Below are 22,074 nucleotides of genomic sequence, written 5' to 3' on the forward strand. Positions count from 1 at the left end.
CCCCTTGTATCCCGGGACGACCCCCCTTGTATCCCGGGACCCCCCCCTTTTATCCTGGGACCCCTTTTCTGCAACCTCCATGGCTAGTTGTTCCTATATTCCCTTCTGCTTGTGCCTGGTTGTCCTGTTTCTTTAATGGAAGGGACTTATTGGCTAAATCAGGGGCCACTTGGTATCTCAAGGGACAAGGAAGCCTCCCATACCACCAAAGGATATTAACAGAAAAGGAAAAAAGAGCAGATTAAATCTATGAGTGAGATAAGACTCCACAGACCCTCAAACATAAAACACTGAGATTCTGAGCCTAAGCAAAAAGAAACAGATTGAAGCCTTAAACGACCCTCCTGCGGACTTAAAATCTATCTGGGGGAAATGTGGTTTGGATCTTCAAAATTATGGTTATAATCTCTTTTAATGACTTTTCTAATGCTCATTGAGGGATTTCTTTTCATCTCTATCTTTCTGTAGCTGCTGCTGCTAAGTCACTTCAGTCGTGTCCGACTCTGTTTGACCCCATAGACAGCAGCCCACCAGGCTCCCCCGTCCCTGGGATTCTCCAGGCAAGAAGACTGGAGTGGGTTGCCATTTCCTTCTCCAATGCATGAAAGTGAAAAGTGAGAGTGAAGTCGCTCAGTCATGACTGACCCTCAGTGACCCCATGGACTGCAGCCTACCAGGCTCCTCCATCCATGGGATTCTCCAGGCAAGAGTACTGGAGTGGGGTGCCATTGCCTTCTCCAATCTTTCTGTAGACTCGTCCTCTAATACGTATCAACTAAGAGGGCTAAGAGGGTGATGCTCCCCAGAGGGACACCGACTTGCAGTTCTCCCAGCAGAGAAGGGACAGTCAGCCCGGTGTTTACTCCTCCCCAGCAGGCCTCTGCCCACCCCAGCAGGAGACAGCTGATGGTCGCTCAAGTCACCCCTCACCCCCTTGTGAGCAAAAAGAGTGACCACCTGGAGGGGGAATGACAGGGACAGAGTACAGGGATAAAGGAGGTGATTACACCAGGGGAGTGTAAGTGGGAGAAATATGGGCGACCCCTGGAAGTCAACGATCACTCAAGAGAGCAGGTTTGCTTAATCACAGAGCCAAGCGGACTTGCTTAGCCACAAAACCAGGCCGCAGAAGCCCAAGACGTGCCCCCAAACAGTGCAATAATGGTGGCAGGAGCTCCACATGCTGCCCAAGGAGCTCAGTAAGTCAGGGACCCCTAGGACATGCTCTCTGCCCACAGAGAAAAACAATCTGTGGACCTAGCTTGACCATGTGGGGACAAGAAAACTCCCCTGCTCAACCTGGAGGCAGAGCAGATGATGGAAGCATGAGGTCCACTCAAGAAAGACAAAGAAAGTCTTCTCCCCTCCCCACTTTTCCTTTGATTGTGAAACTGTAGCCCAGTAAGTTCTAGGGGCATGATATTTCTCACCTGGCTGCTTGTAAACCTCACGAGCGTCCCATTCTGGTAAATCACTTCTTATCTATCACTTAGCCTCTTGCTGAATCCTTTCCTGAGCTGAGACATAAAGAACTGTGGTACTGGAGCTCCTCAGAGCCCCTGAAATGACACCGAAATGGTTTTACGACGAGGCAGCTCCATGTGGACACCCTATGAGAGCCTCCAATGCAACACGTCCAGAGCGGAGCTCATCTGCTGCTGAACCCCACCTCCGGAAATACCTGTGCTCTCCACCACATTCCTCAAGTCAGAAACCAATGGGTCAAAGCTGGCGTCTTCCTCACTCTATTCACCTCCATCACACCTGCCATTCCTCCAGTTCAAGCATGAGACGTGAGGACACCCGACTTTCCTTTCCTCTTAATTCCGGACACATCAAGATGATCTACCCACCACAGTGCCCGCAGAGCCACCCTTCTAACCTGCAAACAGAATCTTGTCACTCCTTTGCAAAAAACTCTTCCACAACTGTGCTCCACCAATGGTACATAATTGTTACTCCTCAGTAGGGCATACTTGGGGCTTCCCTGGTGGCTCAGCAGCAAAGAATCTGCCTACAGTGTAGGAGATGCAGGAGCCACAGGTTTGATTCCTGGGTCTGGAAGATCCCCCAGAGGAGGGCATGGCAACCCACTCCAGTATTCTTGCCTGGAGAATCCCATGGACAGGGGAGCCTGGCGGGCATGTGGTTGCAAAGAGCTGGACGTGACTGAGTGACTGAGCCCAGCACAGCGCAACAGGGCATGGCGGGTCTCTAGACAATTAGGTCTCTTTTTGTGCCCTTAGCCTCTGCTTTTGACTCAGATCTTAGAGCCCTTGCAAATCACACATACGGCTGTCCTTCCTCATCAGGAGTCGTGGTCTTCCTCTTCTTGGCCTTTGGATATGCTGTCCGCTTTCCTGGGACAGCCTCTGAGGGTTCCGTCACACAAAGTGAGACCTCTACTGTCTTCCTCGCTCAGTCACCATGTGTCCAAAACGGAGAACAGAGACGCAATCCTTTCCAACGACTGCCTGCAATTTAGAGGCATTCGCTCCTTCGAGGATTATTCAGGAGGCAGCAGACAGCTCCTTACCAGCCTCAGCCATGACTCCTGTCTTCCCCCCATACCCCCCAGGAGTGCAGAGAGGGGACCCCTGGGTGGGGGGAGGCTTTTCCCTTCCTCACCAGGGAGGCAGGGCTCTTTCCCATGCGGGGAGCATCCAGAGAGTCACTCGCAGAGATGAATGACTCGCAGGAGGAAAGGCTGGAGTCTCACTCCTTTGCTTCATGCTTGTGAAGCTGGAAACCTTGTATTTTCCTCTGGGGTCTCCCTGGGAGCAGAGGGGAGCGTGGTGAAGGGATTTGTGGGGGAGCTTGCTGGGTATCCCCCAGGGTTAGGAGCACGTGTATCCATAGAAGCAGAGCCTCTGCCTGACATTTCTAAAGTGAGATGCTTTCTAACTTGAACAAAAATTTATTCATTTATTTTTAAATTTTTGGTCGCGCTGAGTCTTCAACTGTTGCACGCAGGCTTTCTCTAGTTGTGGAAGGCAGGGTTTGCTCTTCACGGTGGCGTGCGGGCTTCTCACTGCGGTGGCTTCTCTGGTCACAGAGCCCTCCAGGGCGTGAGGGCTTCCGTAGATGTGGCGCACGGGCATAGTTGCTCTCTGGCAGGTGGGATATTCCAGGACCAGGGGTTGAACCGGTGTCCTCTGCAGTGCCAGGTGGATTCTGATTCATTGTAACAACAGGGAAGTCCAGAGACCTTTCTAACTTTTGCCAGAAGGGTGAGTGTATGCACGCTAAGTCGCTTCAGTTGTGTCTGACTCTTTGAGACCCCATGGACTGTAGCCCGCCAGGCTTCTCTGTCCATGGGATTTCCCAGGCAAGAATACTGGAGTGGGTTGCCACGCCCTTCTCCAGGGGATCTTCCCGACCCAGGGATCAAACCTGCATCTCCTGTGGCTCCCGCACCGCAGGCAGATTCTTTCCCGCTGAGCCACAGGGGAAGCCCAGTAGGGTGAGTAAGAACTGTGATTTAACATAGTTTGGATAAAGAAGATGGCTGTTGGGGGCCTCACTGTAGTTCTCTTTGGCCTTCAGAGGGTATGGAAAAGACCTTCAGTGGCTTCCATGGATAAATAACAAGGAGCACTGAAGTCAGATGAAGGGCAGGAAGGAAGGCCCTCCAGGAGGTACCTGGGCCAGCAAAGCGATGCCCAATGTGGTGAGATGACTGAGGGCCAGAGAGACACATGGTACCCCTTTCTGAAGGGGTTCTCAGTGATGGCGAAGGCAGGGGCAGATCTGAACGCCACCTCCACCATATAAATATACCCATATATACCCATATATATACCCAAACACATGTCCTGGGTATATACAAGCTTCGATATTGCCAGAGGGCAGCAGCATCAGGTGGCTCAAAGATGCTCCCCATCACCGCCACCAGCAGGACGTGAGCTGCTTAGGATCACCTTTGCTTTCTCGTTTGTTTCTTCACATCCTTATCCGTGGAAGAGGGAGGCCCAGGATAGACAGGACGGCAGAGAACCAGACCACATCCTTTGAGGTGCTGATAAGGGAGAGTGTTGAGGAAGATAAATAGCTTGAAAATCACACACACACACACACACACACACGAGTTTTAGAAGCCAATAAAATATTTTTGGAAATAAAAACAGTAATTACAGTGCTTGAGAATCTCTGTAGGTCAGCCTCTCCCTGGTTTTCTGAACACGTCTAAATTATAAAATTGATACAGCACCAGGAGGGGCACACAAGATATTTTGCAAACTTGGGCTCAAGTCATGGAATATTCATTGTCTTATGGATGAATTAACTCCTCTAAGAAATCATTTCAAACCTATGAACATCCATTTAAACATTAGCGATATTAAAGGAAGAGGAGCAAGATATCAAAGAAGCTGGCATTTTAAACAAGACACTGAATAGAAATCAATGCTCATCAAGTCAAGATGTGCATCAAAGCAATAGTAAATTGGCACGTGCATTTCCATCAGTGAGGAGACCGAGCTGTTCATTCCTGCAGTGAGGCAGTCATGCTCAACATCTGCCTGTTTTCTGATTGGGAACGTTTTAAAAGGCAGATGATCAAGAAGGAGGAAACACACAACTTTATTATACGGTTGAGCACTGTTCTTAGTTATACTTAAAATGGATTCTAGGGAAAATAAAAACAGTAGATTTTGGGTTTTGTTTCGGCAGAATTCTGAAGAATATGCTGAGCAGTTATAATGTTCTGTGAGATACCCTTTATAAAACACATTTTTTTGCTATAACTTTAAAAAGTTTTAAATTTTATAAAGAAATATAGTTGATTTACAATGTTGTATTTCATAGCTCAGTTGGTAAAGAATCTGCCTGCAATGCAGGAGACCCCGGTTCCATTCCTGGATCGGGAAGATCCCCTGGAGAAGGGATACGCTACCCACCTCAGTATTCTTGGGCTTCCCTGGTGGCTCAGATGGTGAAGATCCGCCTGTAATGTGGGAAACCTGGGTTTAATCCCTGGGTTGGGAAGATCCCCTGGAGAAGGGAAAGGCTACCCACTCCAGTATTCTGGCCTGGAGAATTCCATGGACTGTATAGTCCACGGGGTCACCAAGAGTCAGACACGACTGAGCGACTTTCACTTCAGTTCACTTCATTCATTACAGATGTATATCTAACTGATTCCCTTTGCTATAGATCTTTGTTGGTTATCTATTTTATAAATTGTTGTTTAGTTCCTAAGTTGTGCCAGACTCTCTTCTGACCCCATGGACTGTAGCTTGCCAGGCTCCTCTGACCATGGAATTTTTCAGGCAAGAATACTGGAGTGGGTAGCCATGTCCTCCTCCAGGGGATCTTCGTTCCAGGGATTGAACCCACGTCTCCTGCACTGCAAACAGTCTTTACCGCTGAGCCAATGGGGAAGCCCATTTTTATGCACAGTAGCGTGTATATGTTAATTCCAGCCTCCTAATATTTATCCCTCCCTTCTTCCCCTTTCGGTAACCATAAGATTGGTGAAACATTATTGTAAGGTTTTGACCACTGGTTATGCAGACTGTGGATCCAATAATGGGTGTGGGATGCTCCTTCAAAATCTTAGCTTGACATTTTTTAGTAAAGACGCTGAAGTGCTAAACTGTGTGAGCTTCTCAACTGAAAGTGAGTGGCAAGTGACGAAATCTGCGCAGCTGTGTTAAGGAAGGGCCAATGGGGACTGGACAGAGAACAGTGGAAGGCATAAGGCTGGACAAATGTAAGATGGTTTACATTTTGACCCCGTTGAGTTGAGATGTCTCAGGAAGTTGGTTACTTAACACTGTCAATCCTAACCATAGTTCTCTAGCTTTCTTTTGATCAAGATTTCTGTTCCTCACATTCTTATCCATTTTAGTTTTCTGTTGCTACAGATCGCCTCAACATTTAGCAGCTGAAAACAACAAACATTTATTATCTCACAGTTTCCATAGGCCACAAATTTGGGTGCAGCTTACCTGGCTTATCTCAATATTCCCCTCTGGGCCTTCCTATTTTTATGCTCTGCAAAGCAGCCTATTAAATAGCTTAAAATACAGTATCAGAGTCAGTTTTCCTTGGTTCAAACCCTTTGGGGTGGTTTATCCTTTATCCTTTGATGGTCTGAATTCCTCACGATCCTGTCTGATATGTCTCAACATATCATTCAGATCACTTTTGAAAAAACCAGCTTTTTTGAAGTATAGCTGGCCTACACAGAGCTGCACCTATTCAGTATAAGCAGTTCGATGAGTTTGGACACGTGCAGACACCAATGGAAACTTCACCACAGTCAAGGTCAAAGACGTTTCCACCACCTCCAAAAGTTTCCATACATTCTTCCTTTCCTTTTCTGGGTAAGAACACAGACCATGAGATCTATCCTCAGTAAAACTTTAAGTGCACGATAGGGTATGGTTTGCTGCAACAAAGACCGAGAGCAGCCAAAGTAATTAAATAAAAGTAAAATTATATATATATATATATATATATATATATATAAATATATAAAAATCAGTGCGAGAAACCCACTGTACAACCTAATGCCTCTGGTTAACCATACCCTCTGTGTGTTTGTATGTGTGTGTGTGTTGTGCTTAGTCGTGTCTGACTCTGTAACACTATAAACTGTCACCTTCCAGGCCCCTTGTCCATGGGGATTTCCAAATTTGCAGCAAATTTGGAAAACTCAGCAGTGGCCACAGGATTGGAAAAGGTCAGTTTTCATTCCGATCCCAAAGAAAGGCAATGCCAAAGAATGCTCAAACTATCGCACAATTGTACTCATCTCACATGCTAGTAAAGTAATGCTCAAAATTCTCCAAGCCAGGCTTCAGCAATACATGAACTGTGAACTTCCTGATGTTCAAGCTGGTTTTAGAAAAGGCAGAGGAACCAGAGATCAAATTGCCAACATCCGCTGGATCATGGAAAAAGCAAGAAAGTTCCAGAAAAACATCTATTTCTGCTTTATTGACTATGCCAAAGCCTTTGACTGTGTGAATCACAATAAACTGTGGACAATTCTGAAAGAGATGGGAATACCAGACCACCTGACCTGCCTCTTGAGAAATCTGTATGCAGGTCAGGAAGCAACAGTTGGAACTGGACATGGAACACCAGACTGGTTCCAAATAGGAAAAGGAGTACGTCAAGGCTGTATATTGTCACCCTGCTTATTTAACTTCTATGCAGAGTACATCATGAGAAACGCTGGACTGGAAGAAACACAAGCTGGAATCAAGATTGCGGGGAGAAATATCAATAACCTCAGATATGCAGATGACACCACCCTTATGGCAGAAAGTGAAGAGGAACTAAAAAGCCTCTTGAGGAAAGTGAAAGAGGAGAGTGAAAAAGTGGGCTTAAAGCTCAACATTCAGAAAACTAAGATCATGGCATCCGGTCCCATCACTTCATGGGAAATAGATGGGGACAGTGTCAGACTTTATTTTGGGGGGCTCCAAAATCACTGCAGATGGTGACTGCAGCCATGAAATTAAAAGACACTTACTCCTTGGAAGGAAAGTTATGACCAACCTAGATAGCATATTCAAAAGCAGAGACATTACATTGTCAACAAAGGTCTGTCTAGTCAAGGCTATGGTTTTTCCAGTGGTCATGTATGGATGTGAGAGTTGGACTGTGAAGAAGGCTGAGCACTGAAGAATTGATGCTTTTGAACTGTGGTGTTGGAGAAGACTCTTGAGAGTTCCTTGGACTGCAAGGAGATCCAACCAGTCCATTCTGAAGGAGATCAGCCCTGGGATTTCTTTGGAAGGAATGATGCTGAAGCTGAAACTCCAGTACTTTGGCCACCTCATGCGAAGAATTGACTCATTGGAAAAGACTCTGATGCTGGGAGGGATTGGGGGCAGGAGGAGAAGGGGATGACAGAGGATGAGATGGCTGGATGGCATCACTGACTCAATGGACATGAGTCTGAGTGAACTCTGGGAGTTAGTGATGGACAGGGAGGCATGGCGTGCTGCGATTCATGGGGTTGCAAGGAGTCAGACACGAATGAGCGACTGAACTGAACTGAGGGTATGGTTAAGGAAATCCCGGATGGCTCAGAGGCAAAGAATCTGCCTGCCAATGCAGGAGACCTGGGGCACCTGGGTTTGATCCCTGGGTCGGGAAGATTCCCTGGAGTAGGCAATGGTAACCCACTCCAGTATTCTTGTCTGGGTAATCCCCATGGACAGAGGGGCCTGGAAGGTGACAGTTTATAGTGTTGCAGAGTCAGACACGACTAAGCACAACACACACACACACACACACATACAAACACACAGAGGGTATGGTTAACCAGAGGCATTAGGTTGTACAGTGGGTTTCTAGCACTGATTTTTATATATTTATATATATGTATATAATTTTATTTAATTATTTTGGCTGCTCTTGGTCTTTGTTGCAGCATGCATGCTTTGCTGCAATATATGGGATCTTAGTTCCCTGACCAGGGATTGAACCCTGGCCCCCTGTATCGGGAGCTCAAAGTCTTAACCACTGGACCACCAGGAAAGCGCCCTCTAGCACTGATTCTTGCATAACTAGAACGCAGCGGTCTTGAAAAGAATGTGTCTTGAGTTTCTCTGATAAAAAGAGAAAAGCACCTAGAACTAAGGTAATTACAGTAAAAGGCTTACTGTGAACCCCATGCTTCCATGAGCCTGTAAGTGATAATGCGGTCATTTCATTAATTGAATGGGCTTCCCTGGTGGCTCAGAAGGTAAAGAATCCGCCTGCAATGTGGGAGACCTGGGTTTGATCCCTGGGTTGGGAAGATCCCCTGGAGGAGGACCTGGCAACCCACTCCAGTATTCTTGCTGGAGAATTCCATGGACAGAGGGGCCTGGTGAGCTATAGTCCATGGAGTTGCAAAAAGTCAGACACAACTGAGGGATCCAGCAGAGTACAGCAGCATTTACAAAATCTCCCCTTCCGCTCCCGTCTCATGGCGGGGAGAGACGGCTTTCTTTCCTTAGCCAAGTGCATGGTTGACAGGAGGCCTGACCCACTGGTGTTGTCTGGAAGGTCTCTTTTTGCATTGATTTTGGGGCGTCTGAATTTGAAACAGGTGTATGTGTGCATCTGAAAGAATCTGTTCCAGATGTCAGAAGCTTCAGTTCTGGTGAGGGACGTGAAGGAAAATTAGGAGAACAAGTGTCCTATTCACATGCTAGGAAAATAAATGTTTTACTAATCCTTAAATAACATTTTTACTCTGAGGTGTATTGGCAAATTTTAGTTTTATTTCTGTATGAAAGTCTCATTTTTATGAGTGTGATTTATACACATTTAAGGAGTAGAGGTGATTGCTAAAATTAGCTTTGGTGATCCCATGCTAATGTCTGTGTGGGAAGAGAATCATGTTGTCTTAAAGCTCTGACATTTTGCTTATATTTAGTGAATAGTGTAATATTTATTATCGTTGGCTACAGTTTAGTTTAACTATTATGAATGCACATAATTTCTTATGTTTTGAGATCTTCTCATGGTAGAGAAAGTGTGTGATGGGAGAATGTCTCAGGCATTCTCTTTTCCCACCCAAGCTGTTAACCAATAAAATTCTATCACTGAATAAATGTTGACTTAGCACCTTACTATGTGCCCGGCACTGTGCTAAGGGCTGGGATAAAAAAAAGCCTACAGTCTTGATTTCAGACCAGGTAACAGTGAGATGTGGTGATTGTTGCCCGAACTAACCAGGCTGCGTATCTGGAGGGCGACTGAAAATTCATTGATTTGTGAGTTGCTCTTTCTACCACCCTAGTTCAGTTGCTTAAAGGGTAAATTCACTAGCCTCTGCATGAGATTTGGTAAAAATTTTTTGTTCGGCAAGATCTTTCATCGACCTCTTGTTCCCCAATCTCGTCACGTGAGCATAGGTAGCCAGGGGCCTGCGTGGGCTGTTGGCTTTGTAAACACAGAGCGGTCAGGGTGTATAGAAATCATGCACTTCAGTGATTCTTTAACAAGAAACATACTGGGTAAAAGTACTTCAGGTGTGTTTGAAATTTCTGCCCTTTCCTGCATTCTTGTCGTGGAAAAATACGTGTAGAAATTGTACTCAAACGTAGACACGATTTCTTTGCACACTGCTAGCGGAGAAGGCAATGGCACCCCACTCCAGCACTCTTGCCTGGAAAATCCCATGGACGGAGGAGCCTGGTCGGCTGCAGTCCATGGGGGCGCCAAGAGTCGGGCTCGACTGGGTGACTTCACTTGCACTTCTCAGTTTCATGCATCGGAGAAGGAAATGGCAACCCACTCCAGTGTTCTTGCCTGGAGAATCCCAGGGACGGGGGAGCCTGGTGGGAGGCCGTCTATGGGGTCGCACAGAGTTGGACAAGACTGAAGCGACTTAGCAGCAGCAGCAGCAGCAGCAGTAACTCCCTGGTGCGTTTCAGACGCCATACAAAACCCCACACGGAATCCCAAACAGCAGTGCCTGCTTGCTTTTGGAATATAAAGTACAAATCTTACTGGAGCAGATTTGGCTTATTCCGTCAAAGGAGAAATGAGCATACAGTCATCAACAGGCAGAGGAGTGATTTCTAGAAGGAACTACATTAAAAAGCCCTCCGAGGATTCAGTGCAAGAAAATTTTCTCCAGATACCATTGCATTTTTCTACTCGACTCTGAGAACAATATAACCCACCATTTCCATTTTTGTCTTGCCCCTGATGCATCTCTGAGCTAAATACAGTGCTTAATTTCTGTTATGATTTTAGATACCTGCCTGATGACTTGGTTCCAATCTAGTAATTTTTGATTTTCCTTTTTTTTTAAAGAAAATATTTCTTTCTTTATTTGTTGGCTGCTCCAGGAGTTGGTGATGGACATGGAGGCCTGGTGTGCTGCAGTCCATGGGGTCGCAAAGATTCGGACACGACTGAGCAACTGAACTGAACTGGACTGGGTCTTTGTTGCTGCACGTGGGCTTTCTCTAGTTGTGGCGAGTGGGGGCTACTCTCTGGTTACGGCGCTTGGGTTTCTCATTGCAGTGGCCTCTCTTGTTGAGGAACACAGGCTCTAGACGCACAGGCTCAGTAGGTGTGGATCACAGGCTTAGTTGCCCCACGGCATGCGGAATCTTCTGGGATCAGGGATCCAACCTGTGTCCCGTGTATTGGCAGGTAGATTCTTAACCGCTGGACCACCAGGGAAGTCCTTCCTATTTTGTCCTTAACTGTGTTTTAATTAAGCTACCTTTATTTGTGTTTGTGACTATATGGAATTTGTTAAAATCAATTAAATCACCGACTCCATATCACAACGACAACAATAAAAATGACTCATGCGATCGTTGGTGGGAACCGTCCTGGAACCAACATTTGACTGCAGATCACTAGTATGCTGCTGCTGCTGCTGCTAAGTCGCTTAAGTCGTGTCTGACTCTGTGAGCCCCCATAGACAGCAGTTCACCAGGCTCCCCCGTCCCTGGGATTCTCCAGGCAAGAACACTGGAGTGGGTTGCCATTTCCTTTTCCAATGCAGGAAAGTGAAAAGTGAAAGTGAAGTCGCTCAGTCGTGTCCTACTCTTAGCGCCCCCATGGACTGCAGCCCACCAGGCTCCTCCGTCCATGGGATTTTCCAGGCAAGAGTACTGGAGTGGGTTGCCATTGCCTTCTCCGGATCATTAGTATATGGGTATCTAAAAGTTGACTCTAAGAGAGATTCCTTGTCTCCAAAGGACTCTCGCCCCGCAGAGAGACACCCAGGGGTCTGTATGGGGAAGACTGGCCCTTCAGGCAGCGCTAACACGGATGAGGGCACTCCACAGCACTGGAGAAACCATGCAGATGATGATGATAGCACAAAGCCTCTGAAAACTAAGTTGCCATTGGAACCAGCCATGCCTACAAAAGGAGGCCAGTCCCTGCCCGCTAGACCTAGGCAGGGCAACTGCCTGATAAAAGACGTAAATAGGACCCAGAGCCTCGTGGGCTTCCCAGGTGGCGCTAGTGGTAAAGAACCCACCTGCCCATGCAGGAGACATAAGAGATGCCGGTTTGATCGCTGGATTGAAAAGATCTCCTGGAGGAGGGCAGGGCAAGACTACCCACTCCAGTAGTCTTGATTGGAGAATCCCATGGACAGAGGAGCCTGGCGAACTCCAGTCCGTAGGCCACAGTCCAGGGAATGACTGAAGTGACTTAGTGCACACGCACAGAGACTGAAGACAGAATAGAGTGCCCAGGATGCAAAACAAAAATACACCAAAACAAACAAAGCCCCACAGAAAACCTGTTCAAAATCCCCCAAACCACCTGCCAGGCCAAGAATCAAGAAAGCCCCAACTTACTGACCAGCACCACCTCAAGGATCACTCAGATGTCAGATGACCTCATCTCACCCAAATCATCAAGGCTGTAAAAGCAGCTGTCCTGAAAAATGCTTCCACAGTCAATTACAAATTCCCTGGAAATAAATGAAAAAGCAGAAAATCTCAGCAAAGAAACAGACGTTATAAAAAAAAAAAAAAAAAGAACCAAATGGAAAGAATACAATTACCGAAATAAAAAAACTTACCAGATGGGCTCTGGTAGAGTGGAGATGATAGTCTTTGAGCTGCAGGACATACAGCAGAGTTCACCCCATCTGAAAAAGAGAGAAAAGAGATGGATGAAAGTGATCAGGCCCATTGCCATTATAAATAGCACCTCCTTGGGGTTCTGATGCATTTGTTTTTGGAGTTTTACGAAATTGTATGTATTTTTAATTGGAAGATAATCGCTTTACCTGGTTGTGTTGGTCTCTGCCATCTGTCCATATGAATCAGCCACAGGAGTAAATGTGTCCCCTCCCTCCTGAACCTTCCTCCCACCCCCTGCCCCATCCCCCCACCCAGATTGCCACAGAGCACTGGGCATGAGCACGCTGCATCGTACAGCAAATTCCCACTGGCGGTCTCTTTTATACCTGGTAATGTACAGGCGTCAACGCTACCCTCTCCGTTCGTCCCACCCTGTCCTTCCCCCACTGTGTCCGTAAGTCTGTTCCCTATGTCTGCCCCTCCACTGAGCCCTGAGGACCTGACGCAGTTTTACACTGTCATCCCCTCTCTCCTCTGGGCTGGCCTTGTTGGCCTCCGTGTTCTTGCTCAGACACAACAGGCATGCCCCTGCCTCAGGGCCTTTGCACGTCCCGTTTCCCCACTGCCCCAAAATCTCTTCACCCAGATAGCCTCGAGGCTGATTCTCTTTTCCTCTGCTGGGTCCAGACTCAAGGGTTCCCTTCTCGATGAAGCCTTTCCTTGCCGTCCCCGCTCCCCACGCCCTCTCCCTTGTCTGTTTTTTCCCACGGCCCTTGTCACTGTACTACATACTTTCTAGTTTCCTGTTGTCGTGAGAGAAAATTCCACAGCATCAGTGGCTTAAAGCCGCACAAACTTATTACCTTCACAGTTGTGTAGGTGGGCCGTTGGTGGGCTTGGTTCCTCTGCTCTGGGGTACCCCCCCGCCCAACCCCAAGGCTGACATCAAGGACCCAGCTACCCAGGGCTCCCTCCTGGAGTCTCTGGGTGAGAACCGCGCCCAGGATCGTTCAGGTTGCTGACAGAAACCAGAATTAGATTCTTGTTCTTGCTGTCGCCTGAGACCTGCCCTCGTTTCTAGAGGCGCCTGCGCCCATGGGTCTTGGCTCTTTCACCTTCGAAGCCAGCAAGGCGGTGCCAGTCCCTTGCAGGCTGCTCTATTTCATCTTCCTCCCTCTTCTGCTCTTTGTATAAATAAAGATTTATGTATCTATTTTAGTATTTATTTAGTCTGCGCTGGGCCTCCATTGCTGCACTCAGGCCTGTCTCTAGTTGTGGCAAGAGGGGTCTGCTCTTCCCTGCGTCATGCGGGCTCCTCATTGCAGTGGCTCCGCTTGTGTGGAGCACGGGTTCTAGGTGCTTGGGCTTCAGTAGCTGCAGTGTGTGGGCTTCAGTCATTGGGGCGCACAGGCTTCGTTGCTCTGTGGAATCTTCCCGGACCAGGGATCAAACTGGTGTCCCCTGCATTGCAAGGTGGATTCTTAACCACTGGACCACCAGGGAAGAAGCCCTCTCTTCTGCTTTTTAGGACCCCTGTGATTACATTGGGTTCACCTGGTTACTACAGGATACTCTTCCTACTTTCCGCTTAGCAAACTTAATTCTGTCTGCAAAGTCCCCTCTGCAGTGTACAGAAACATACTCACAGGTGGAATACTGAGAGCGAAAAAAAGAAATCACAGAGACAATAGCCTGCCTACCTGAATATATTTTCTTAGTTATTCTGTTTATTGTCAATCTTCTCCTTCTAAAATCTGACTCTTTGGTGTCCCCAAACCTTGAACAGAGCCTGGCACATGTGGCTGTTCAATATATGTCATTCAAATATTTGTCAGATGAATGAATGAATGAATACAGGCTGGGTAATTAGTATCAAGTTTCCTGTGTGGCTCAGTGGTAAAGAATCTGCCTACCAATGCAGGAGATGTGGGTTTGATCCCTGGGATGGGAAGATCCCCTGGAGAAGGAAACGGCAACCCACTCCAGTATTCTTGCCTGGGAAATCCCATGGACAGAAGGGCCTGGTGGGCTACGGTCCATGGGGTTGCAAACAGTCGATCACAACGGAGCAACTAAACAACAGTCCCAGTTAGTGTCAACATGTGCTTTCCCACTGGTACACATCTCAGACTTCCTCGTCCTCTTTCAAAGATGGCCTTGGTTTTCATTTTAACCTGATTTTACCCAGTACAGTGTGGTTTTCCCTGCCCCCCGCCCCCACATCACTGCTTACAGCTCTACCAGTGAAAAGGATTGGGAGTAAAATCATGTCATATTTTCACGGGACCTCCTGGTTGACACCCAAGGGACACATCCAGAGGGAACCACAGACGGGTGGAGCTCAGAGACCTCAGGCACCGCCCAGTGGGACTTAATGTTCGGTGATTTCTTGGAACCAGACTCCAGGGATAGTAGAGCTAGTCATGGGACTGTGTTAAGCATTGTTTAACTCAGTTAAAATAAAAATAATTAAAGTTTAGTCTGCCCATGTCAGTTAACCAATGAACATTTCAAAAATGAATCTTATGGATGTTTCTAAAGATTCTGTGGCTTGATATAACATAACCCGTCTAAATCCTTGGATGATAAAGATGTGAGCTGGTGAGAAAAGTCTGAGGCACACACACACAAGTAACAGGTTTGCTGCTTGGGTTACAGTGTGGAAAATTTCTCTGGAAACAGATTTATGTATTAGTTTTTCACTTTGCCACCAGATGTCCTTCATGAGTAGGAAAATATGATGGCTCGCATGATATTTTGAAGTGTGAATGCCCAGCATTTTTGAATAGTTGACAGTAAAAGGAAAGTGTGAGTGAATGCGAGTGTTGCCACAGACCTCTGGATGAGACCTGTATTTTGAAGGCTGCCTTACAGGTGTAGCTTTCAGAAGCAATGTTTATTTAACTCTCAAATTCTCATTTCTCATACTCTGCAAACATTTACTTACCATATTTCCTTTTCACGCAACTCCAAATTGACATTTTGAAAGTCTGAGCAAATTATTATATTGAGAAATTCAAGTTAAGAAATACTCAAATCCTTACAGGGAGGTAGAAGATAAAAATGTAGTATTTTAAGTGGAGCTGCCCAAGGATTCCAGGCGACCAGACCTCAGGCTTTTAAACACAAGAGCAGCGTAGCTTACAATGCTTCTATGTTAGATTAATTCTAAAAGCAGCTACTTACATCTTGCAAAAGAAAGTCAGTTGAGAGGGGCCCAGTATGATTTAGTACACAAATCAAAGACTGCAACTGCAGTTTATTGCTAATAATTCAAAGGAAAGCATAGAGTATAGAATATTTGATGTACCAAATTAATAGCAGCATCTTTTTAAAATAGAAATTATTTGGTCACGTGTGTCATAAATGTAAACTGGAAATCCTCATAACATGAAAGGAACATGGGTAACTGGTCTCATAAACACTCTGTCCTGTGACCTACCCTGTGCCCTGACAGACCCCTGGGTACAGGATTCCCATCCTACCCCCGTGTCACCAAAGGCACAGGGCAATCCTTGGCTTTTCGGCAGGGGTTCCTCAGTCCCCTATTTTGTGGGCAGGGCTGGGACTGGCAACCTCCTCCAGAAAACGGAAGGCCATCTGCATGAAATGTCAGCCAAGCCGCCAGATGTTTGATATGGATTGGCTTCCACATCCGGCTTCTTGACCGAATTCCTTGTCTTTCCACCCAGATGTTCTGGAGAATTGCAGAGAACTTGATGAAGCCGGGCCAGGCCCACAGAGCAGAGGGGCGGTGATACTCTGGTGTCCTGCAGGGGGCGAAGCTCCCTCTGATTTCCCTCCATCACACAGCCCAGCCGACCCTGAGAGGCAGACCCGTTCCTGGCCCTTCCTCCATCCCTCCTGAATCACATCAGGACTTTGCCCAGCCGCTAGTCCTGGGACTTCTGGAGGAGGGTTGGAGTGGGTGATGGACAGGGGTCAGATTAGCAGGGAGGGAGTGAGGTGGTGGTTTGGCGTCCCTTATCCACCTGGAGTTGAGATTGGCTTGAAGAAGCAGTGGTCCCAATTTTGACTGTATGAAAATTTCAGAATCATATCTCTTCATACTTCTTTCCCCTAACGGATCCAAGGCCATGTTTGAGTGTTTTCTGACACACATATGCACGTGTAGGGGGCGGTGGAGATGTGAGGAGAGTGCATCCTCTCCTGTGGTCCTTGGTCAAATGTCACCGTCTTTATGACCATTGTCATATCTCACGTCATATGTTTCCCCTCTGGCTCTTAAGAGAGTCGTGTGCTCTTGTGTTTGTCATTGGGAGGCACCCCCTTTTTTCTAGCATCTCACAACAGGACCTGAGAGTACTTCTTGGTGGAGCCCATGGCAGAACTGAGTCAGGGTTGCTGCACAGATGTTGATTACAAATCACTAAGGGCTGTTTTAGACCCAGGTCACACAGATCCACCTATCTCTTACCAAGTATCTGAGAAAAGGAGACAGTGGTGAGCTTGCGTGAGTTCTCCTCTGGCTCATGTAAAAGGTGCGTGTACAATAGACGGGTCATGGTCTGCTTTTGTGTGTTGAAGGGCACAGGCCTCCCAAAGTGCCCTATGCTCAGGGTTCTTTGGTTTTCCAGGGCTTTCCCCACTGCCCTGACAGGCTGGAGCTGCTTCACTCTTCTCGTGTCTCACTAGAAGTCTTAAGAAGGCGTGACTGGGTTCGAGAAAGGAGGAAGCCCACATATACTTGCTTAGACTTCGGATCTTCTGATCAGAGCTCTTGGGGGCTGCAATATTTTGCACTGCAACGACTTCACGCTGCTGACAGGTCCCAGCAGAAGAAAGAGGGAGATGGAGGCTCTTGAATTCTAAGGGGCCTGGAATCCCAGACCAAGGGAGTGATGTGTTCCTCTTTTCAGGTGAAAACAACACCTGCAGATGGTTAGAGATTGGCTGTCAGTGTGGCTGATGTTGTCTTGCCTGAGAGCAATGGCTATAGGACATTTGTAAAACCAAAGTCTGTCCTAAAGACTAGTGTGTCTGGGCTGAAACAGGACAACAGATAAGAGCAATCCAGTGAGTGGTGGGGTGATGGGAGGTAAAAACATTTACCCATTCAAAACAGATTCTATGAAACAAAGTAAAAATGCTTATAAGGCTTGAATCAGCAGAAACCTCATGGTCCCTTAAGATCACAGATCCTATAAGGCTCTATGTATTTGGTTGGTCTGGCTCCCAAATGCCTTGGACTCTGTGAACCAAGGCAGCCAGGTCAGTATTGATTTCTAAGGCACATGTTTTCAACCAGGTAGATAAAAGATTAAAATGTTTTACAAGAACTTCCTTCTAAGATGCAGCAATAACTGGCATTTTTGGATGGGAAGAGCAAATGAATTTGCTTCCTGGATGGCAGATGGTGGGGGTGGTGTTTGGATGGAGGGGCAGTGTCTTTAACTGAGAAGTGAGCCTGCCATAAAATTATAACGTGTTTTATGTGCTTGATCTTGTCTAATGTTCCCAGCAACCAGAGTTTCAGGGCCCTGTCTATAATGGGAACACGCCAAGCCCCTACAGTTATTGAAATTACCTGTACTACCTCAAGTTTTACTGATCTTGCTTCATGTGAACTAGAGTGCATTTCAATACATTAAGGTGCAACCTTAACAGACAAACTGGAGAAGCACTGAAACCTTTCCAAGAAGATGGCGGTGGGGGTGCGTTTTTCTATTATAGGATCTGAATACACCGGCTTTCTTTTGGGGGCTAGCTTAAGAAGTGAAGTGCCAGTACTAAGTCGCTAATTTGTTTCCTAGTCTTTTGGTCCCATGGACTGTGGCCTGCTAGGCTCCTCGGTTCATGGGATTCTCCAAGCAAGAGTACTGGAGTGGGTTGCCATCCCCTGCTCCAGGGGATCTTCTCAACCCAGGGGTCCAACCTGGGTCTCCGGCACTGCAGGCAGATTCGTCACCGAGCCACTAGGGAAGCCCCTAAGAAGCAAAGCCGAAGCCCAAATAAAGAAATAAATAAAAATATTTCGGCCCAAGCCCTCTGGACGAAGGGTTTGGCTTATACGTGACCCTCTTTGTGGCTTTTGGGAGCAGCTTCTCCGCAGCTGTGCCCCAAGTCCCAGCAGCTGTCTTGGAGAAGCCACGTGACTGTTAAATGACTACATTACATCAATTAGAGAAAATAAGGAAGGAATGGGAAAAGCATCATTTTTCTATTCTTCCTCAGCTGAGTCAGGTGACACTGATTTAACAGCTGACTTTACTTTTATTTAGTTAAAAACATCAGTTTAGGCCTTTTATGGAATCGTAAAAGAGCAAGGTTTCCATTGGGCTCTGATCAGATCGTTCTCCCTACCGATGATCTGGTTGCCTTTCTGAGTCGCTGCTCCTGGGACGCCTGCGAGAATTCTCTATACTTGAAACCTACACTCGGCGGAGGCGCCGCCTCCCGGGAGAGGGAGGGTGCAAGAAGGGGGCGGGTCCATTTAAATACCGACGAGGCGCGCCTCCCCATTGGCGGCCGGCCTGTCCATCTCCAGGGGGCGGGGCGTCCCGGGGGCTGGAGTGCGGTACCTGGGCGAGAGGCGCACCAGAAAGCCCACGTTGGCCGCTGCGGGCAGCGCGGCTCCGAGAGGCGGTAGCCTGCGAACTCCGGCGCCACCGCCGCCGCCGCTCCGCGCCCCGGCCCGCGTCCCTCCCATCCCTTCTGCGAACCGGGGTTAGGCCGGGGTGGGGGCAGCCGAGTCAGCACGGAACGGAGAGCAGGATCCTCACCGCCTGCGCTCGGGCAGGGGAGCAGCGCGCCAAGATCTCGAGAGCGATCCGGAGACCGAGGGGCGCGGAGTTTGTGAGAGAGAAGGAAGTTCAAGCCTTGCCGAGAGGGTTGGCACCTTGGGACGCCTTGTCGCCACGGCCGGGGCCCTCCGGCGGGGGCACTTCACGGCGGCCGCGCGAGCAAGGCGCAGGCGTGCGCGGGGGCGATGCCGGGCATCCCCCGACGCTGGTGAGCCGCCCCGGGAGGGCTGTGCGCCGGCAGCTGAACCCTAAAGTAACTGCCCCCTGACTCGCCCAGGGGCGAGGACGCCCGCCGCAGCGCGGCCCGGACTCGGACGCACCTGGCCTGGACCTTGCGCCTCCGGAGACCTCCGCGGGAGTGCGGGGTTTCCCCTTGCCCCTCCAGTGGTTCTGCGGAGGGGATCGCGCCCCCTCCGCCTCCCTTCCAGTCCGGGCAACTGGGGGCGCCCCAGAGAACCATGAGAGATAAGGACTGAGGCCGGGAAGGGGAAGCGAGCCCGCCGAGAGGTGGCGGGGGGAGCTGTTCACGCCAAGGGCCACCGCGGCCGCGCTCCGGCCTCGCTCCGCCGCTCCACGCCTCGCGGGGCCCGCGGGGCCCGCCCGGCCCGGCGGGGATGCTGGGGCGGACGGCGCAGTGGCTGTGCTGGTGGTGGGGGCTGTTGTGCAGCTTCTGCGGGCCCCCGCCCCTGCCCGCCGCCGCCGCAGCCGGGGGGGCGTTGCTGGGGGACGGCGGGAGCCCGGGCCACGCGGAGCGGCCACCCCCGCCGCAGACCTCCTCCTCGGGCTTCCTGTACCGGCGGCTCAAGACGCACGAGAAGCGGGAGATGCAGAAAGAGATCCTGTCGGTGCTGGGGCTCCCGCACCGGCCGCGGCCCCTGCACGGCCTCCCGCAGCCCCCGGTATTCCCGCAGCAGCAGCAGCAGCCAGCTCGCGGGGAGCCCCCGCCCGGACGGCTGAAGTCTGCGCCCCTCTTCATGCTGGACCTGTACAACGCCCTGTCCGCCGACGACGAGGAGGACGGGGCTTCGGACGAGGAGAGGCGGCAGCCCGGGCAGCGCGGAGGGGCCGACGCGTCCCAGCCCCGGTCCCCATCGCCGGGCGCCGCGCACCCCCTCGGCAGCGGGAGCCTCCTGGCCACCGGGCCTGGCGGCGGCGCGTCCCCACTGACGAGCGCGCAGGACAGCGCCTTCCTCAACGACGCCGATATGGTCATGAGCTTTGTGAACCTGGGTAAGTATCGGGGGCGGGGTGAGTGGGTGGGTAGCGTAAAGACCAGAACATCCTCCCCTTTCCAGTCTCCTGGGCGCGGGGCGTGAGAGGGTGGAGGAGCCCCTGGCGCTGGGGGCCCCGGCGGGGAAGCGCGGACCCGCCAGCTGCCCTCGCACCACCTGCGCGGCCCGGGGGCGGGAGAGGGGGCGGCACGTGAGTTCCCAGCCCCGGGCTGCTCGCCGCGGCGCAGGGGCGTCTGGGGCACTGGGCCGCGAATGCGGCGCTGGCTGGCGCGTCTCCGCGAGCCGCCCGAGCACAGTCCGCGCTTTTCCCAATTGGTGCCCGGCTCGGGCCCCGTTAACTCGACTGTGACAAAAAAGTCCGGCCCGAGTGGGGCCAGCTGGGACGGAGAAGGCGCTTCAACACTTTCCCCCTCCTGTTTTGTTCGGCGTCCTCAACTCTGAGAGTGCCTGTTCTCCCATCGGGATCTCAGAGAATCCCGGAGCAGCTGAGAACTTAAGGAAAGTTGACGATTGTGGTTAAGTAGTGTCCACCGATCTGGGGGGAGAGGGATGCACAAGGAAGTCCCGAAAGGACCGCGGGAGGCTCGCCAGCCCCGGCCAGGCTGGGCTCGCGCGGGCTTGGGGTCGCTCCCCTAGTACCCTCGCTCACATGTCTTTGGCCCGAGCCCCCAAAGGCTGAACTCCTGATCAGCTCGGCCCAAGCTGCACGGGCAGAGAAAGGGTGCGGGTTGGGGGCTGGGGTTGGGCCGGGAGCTGGTCTGAACCGGTTGCCAGGCAACAGAATGGAAATTCAAGGGCGGCTAAATCGGGCTCAGCCGCAAATGTTCTGTGGCAAACCCGGACCGAGTCAGAGCTTTTCCCCCTCGCGTCTTCGCATCTGTAAATGAGAACGTTCGTGAGGAGGACTTTTCCCAGAATCTGTGCCTCCGATCTATGCTCCTCTTCATTCATAAACTGACTCAGCGTAGACGCAGCGATGTAGGGGCCGCGCTCTAGCCAGGGAGAAGTGGGGCGCAGGAGCCACGACCGGAGCGGGCGCAGCCGCGCGGTGGGGTGGGTCTCCGCGGACTTCCCTTCCGGGGCGAGACGCGCGGCTCTGCCCAGGCCCCGAAGTGGGTTTGCAGGCATTGCCAGAGCAGCACCCGCGTCTCCAAGCCACGTCGGAGACGTCCGTCTTTTAAGGACAATCCCCATGTCAAAACCCTTAAGCGAGTCCTTTATAAGTCTGTCAAGGAGAGAATCAACTCCGCTGAGCTTTGGGGGAAGAAAGGACTGGGGCGGAGGGGCGGGGTTCCGAGGGTATGGAGCAAGACCGCAGACGTCCGAGGGGTGCAGGCATCCTCCTGGGAAACTCCTGACGCAGAATCTCACAGGGACTGGAGGCTCCAGGCCTGCCTGTCTGGCTCCTTGCAGCGCCACGGGTTCTGATTGGACAGGAGTTTTCACAATTTATTGGGATCAAAGCCAAGGTGGAGCCACCTCCAAGAAGTATTCTAAGGAAATTCTCAAGCCAGTCAGTCAAGCTGGGGCACCGGGGAGGCACCAGCGCTGTTCCTTATT

General features: G+C 50.0%; 1 protein-coding gene across 2 annotated transcripts in view; it reads left to right on the plus strand.

The window, feature by feature from the left end:
* Positions 1–19,763: 19,763 nt before the first annotated feature.
* The window catches only part of BMP6 (bone morphogenetic protein 6), a 165,292-nt gene continuing 162,981 nt past the window's right edge, over positions 19,764–22,074 (plus strand). For both annotated transcript variants that reach the window (XM_070361240.1, XM_070361241.1), the window contains exon 1: positions 19,764–20,512. In XM_070361240.1, the coding sequence (XP_070217341.1) occupies positions 19,897–20,512 (616 nt within the window). In that variant the 5' untranslated portion in view covers positions 19,764–19,896. The remainder of the gene's footprint in view (positions 20,513–22,074) is intronic.

Source organism: Bos mutus, chromosome 23 (assembly GCF_027580195.1).
Source record: "Bos mutus isolate GX-2022 chromosome 23, NWIPB_WYAK_1.1, whole genome shotgun sequence".
Taxonomy (NCBI): Eukaryota; Metazoa; Chordata; class Mammalia; order Artiodactyla; family Bovidae; genus Bos; species Bos mutus.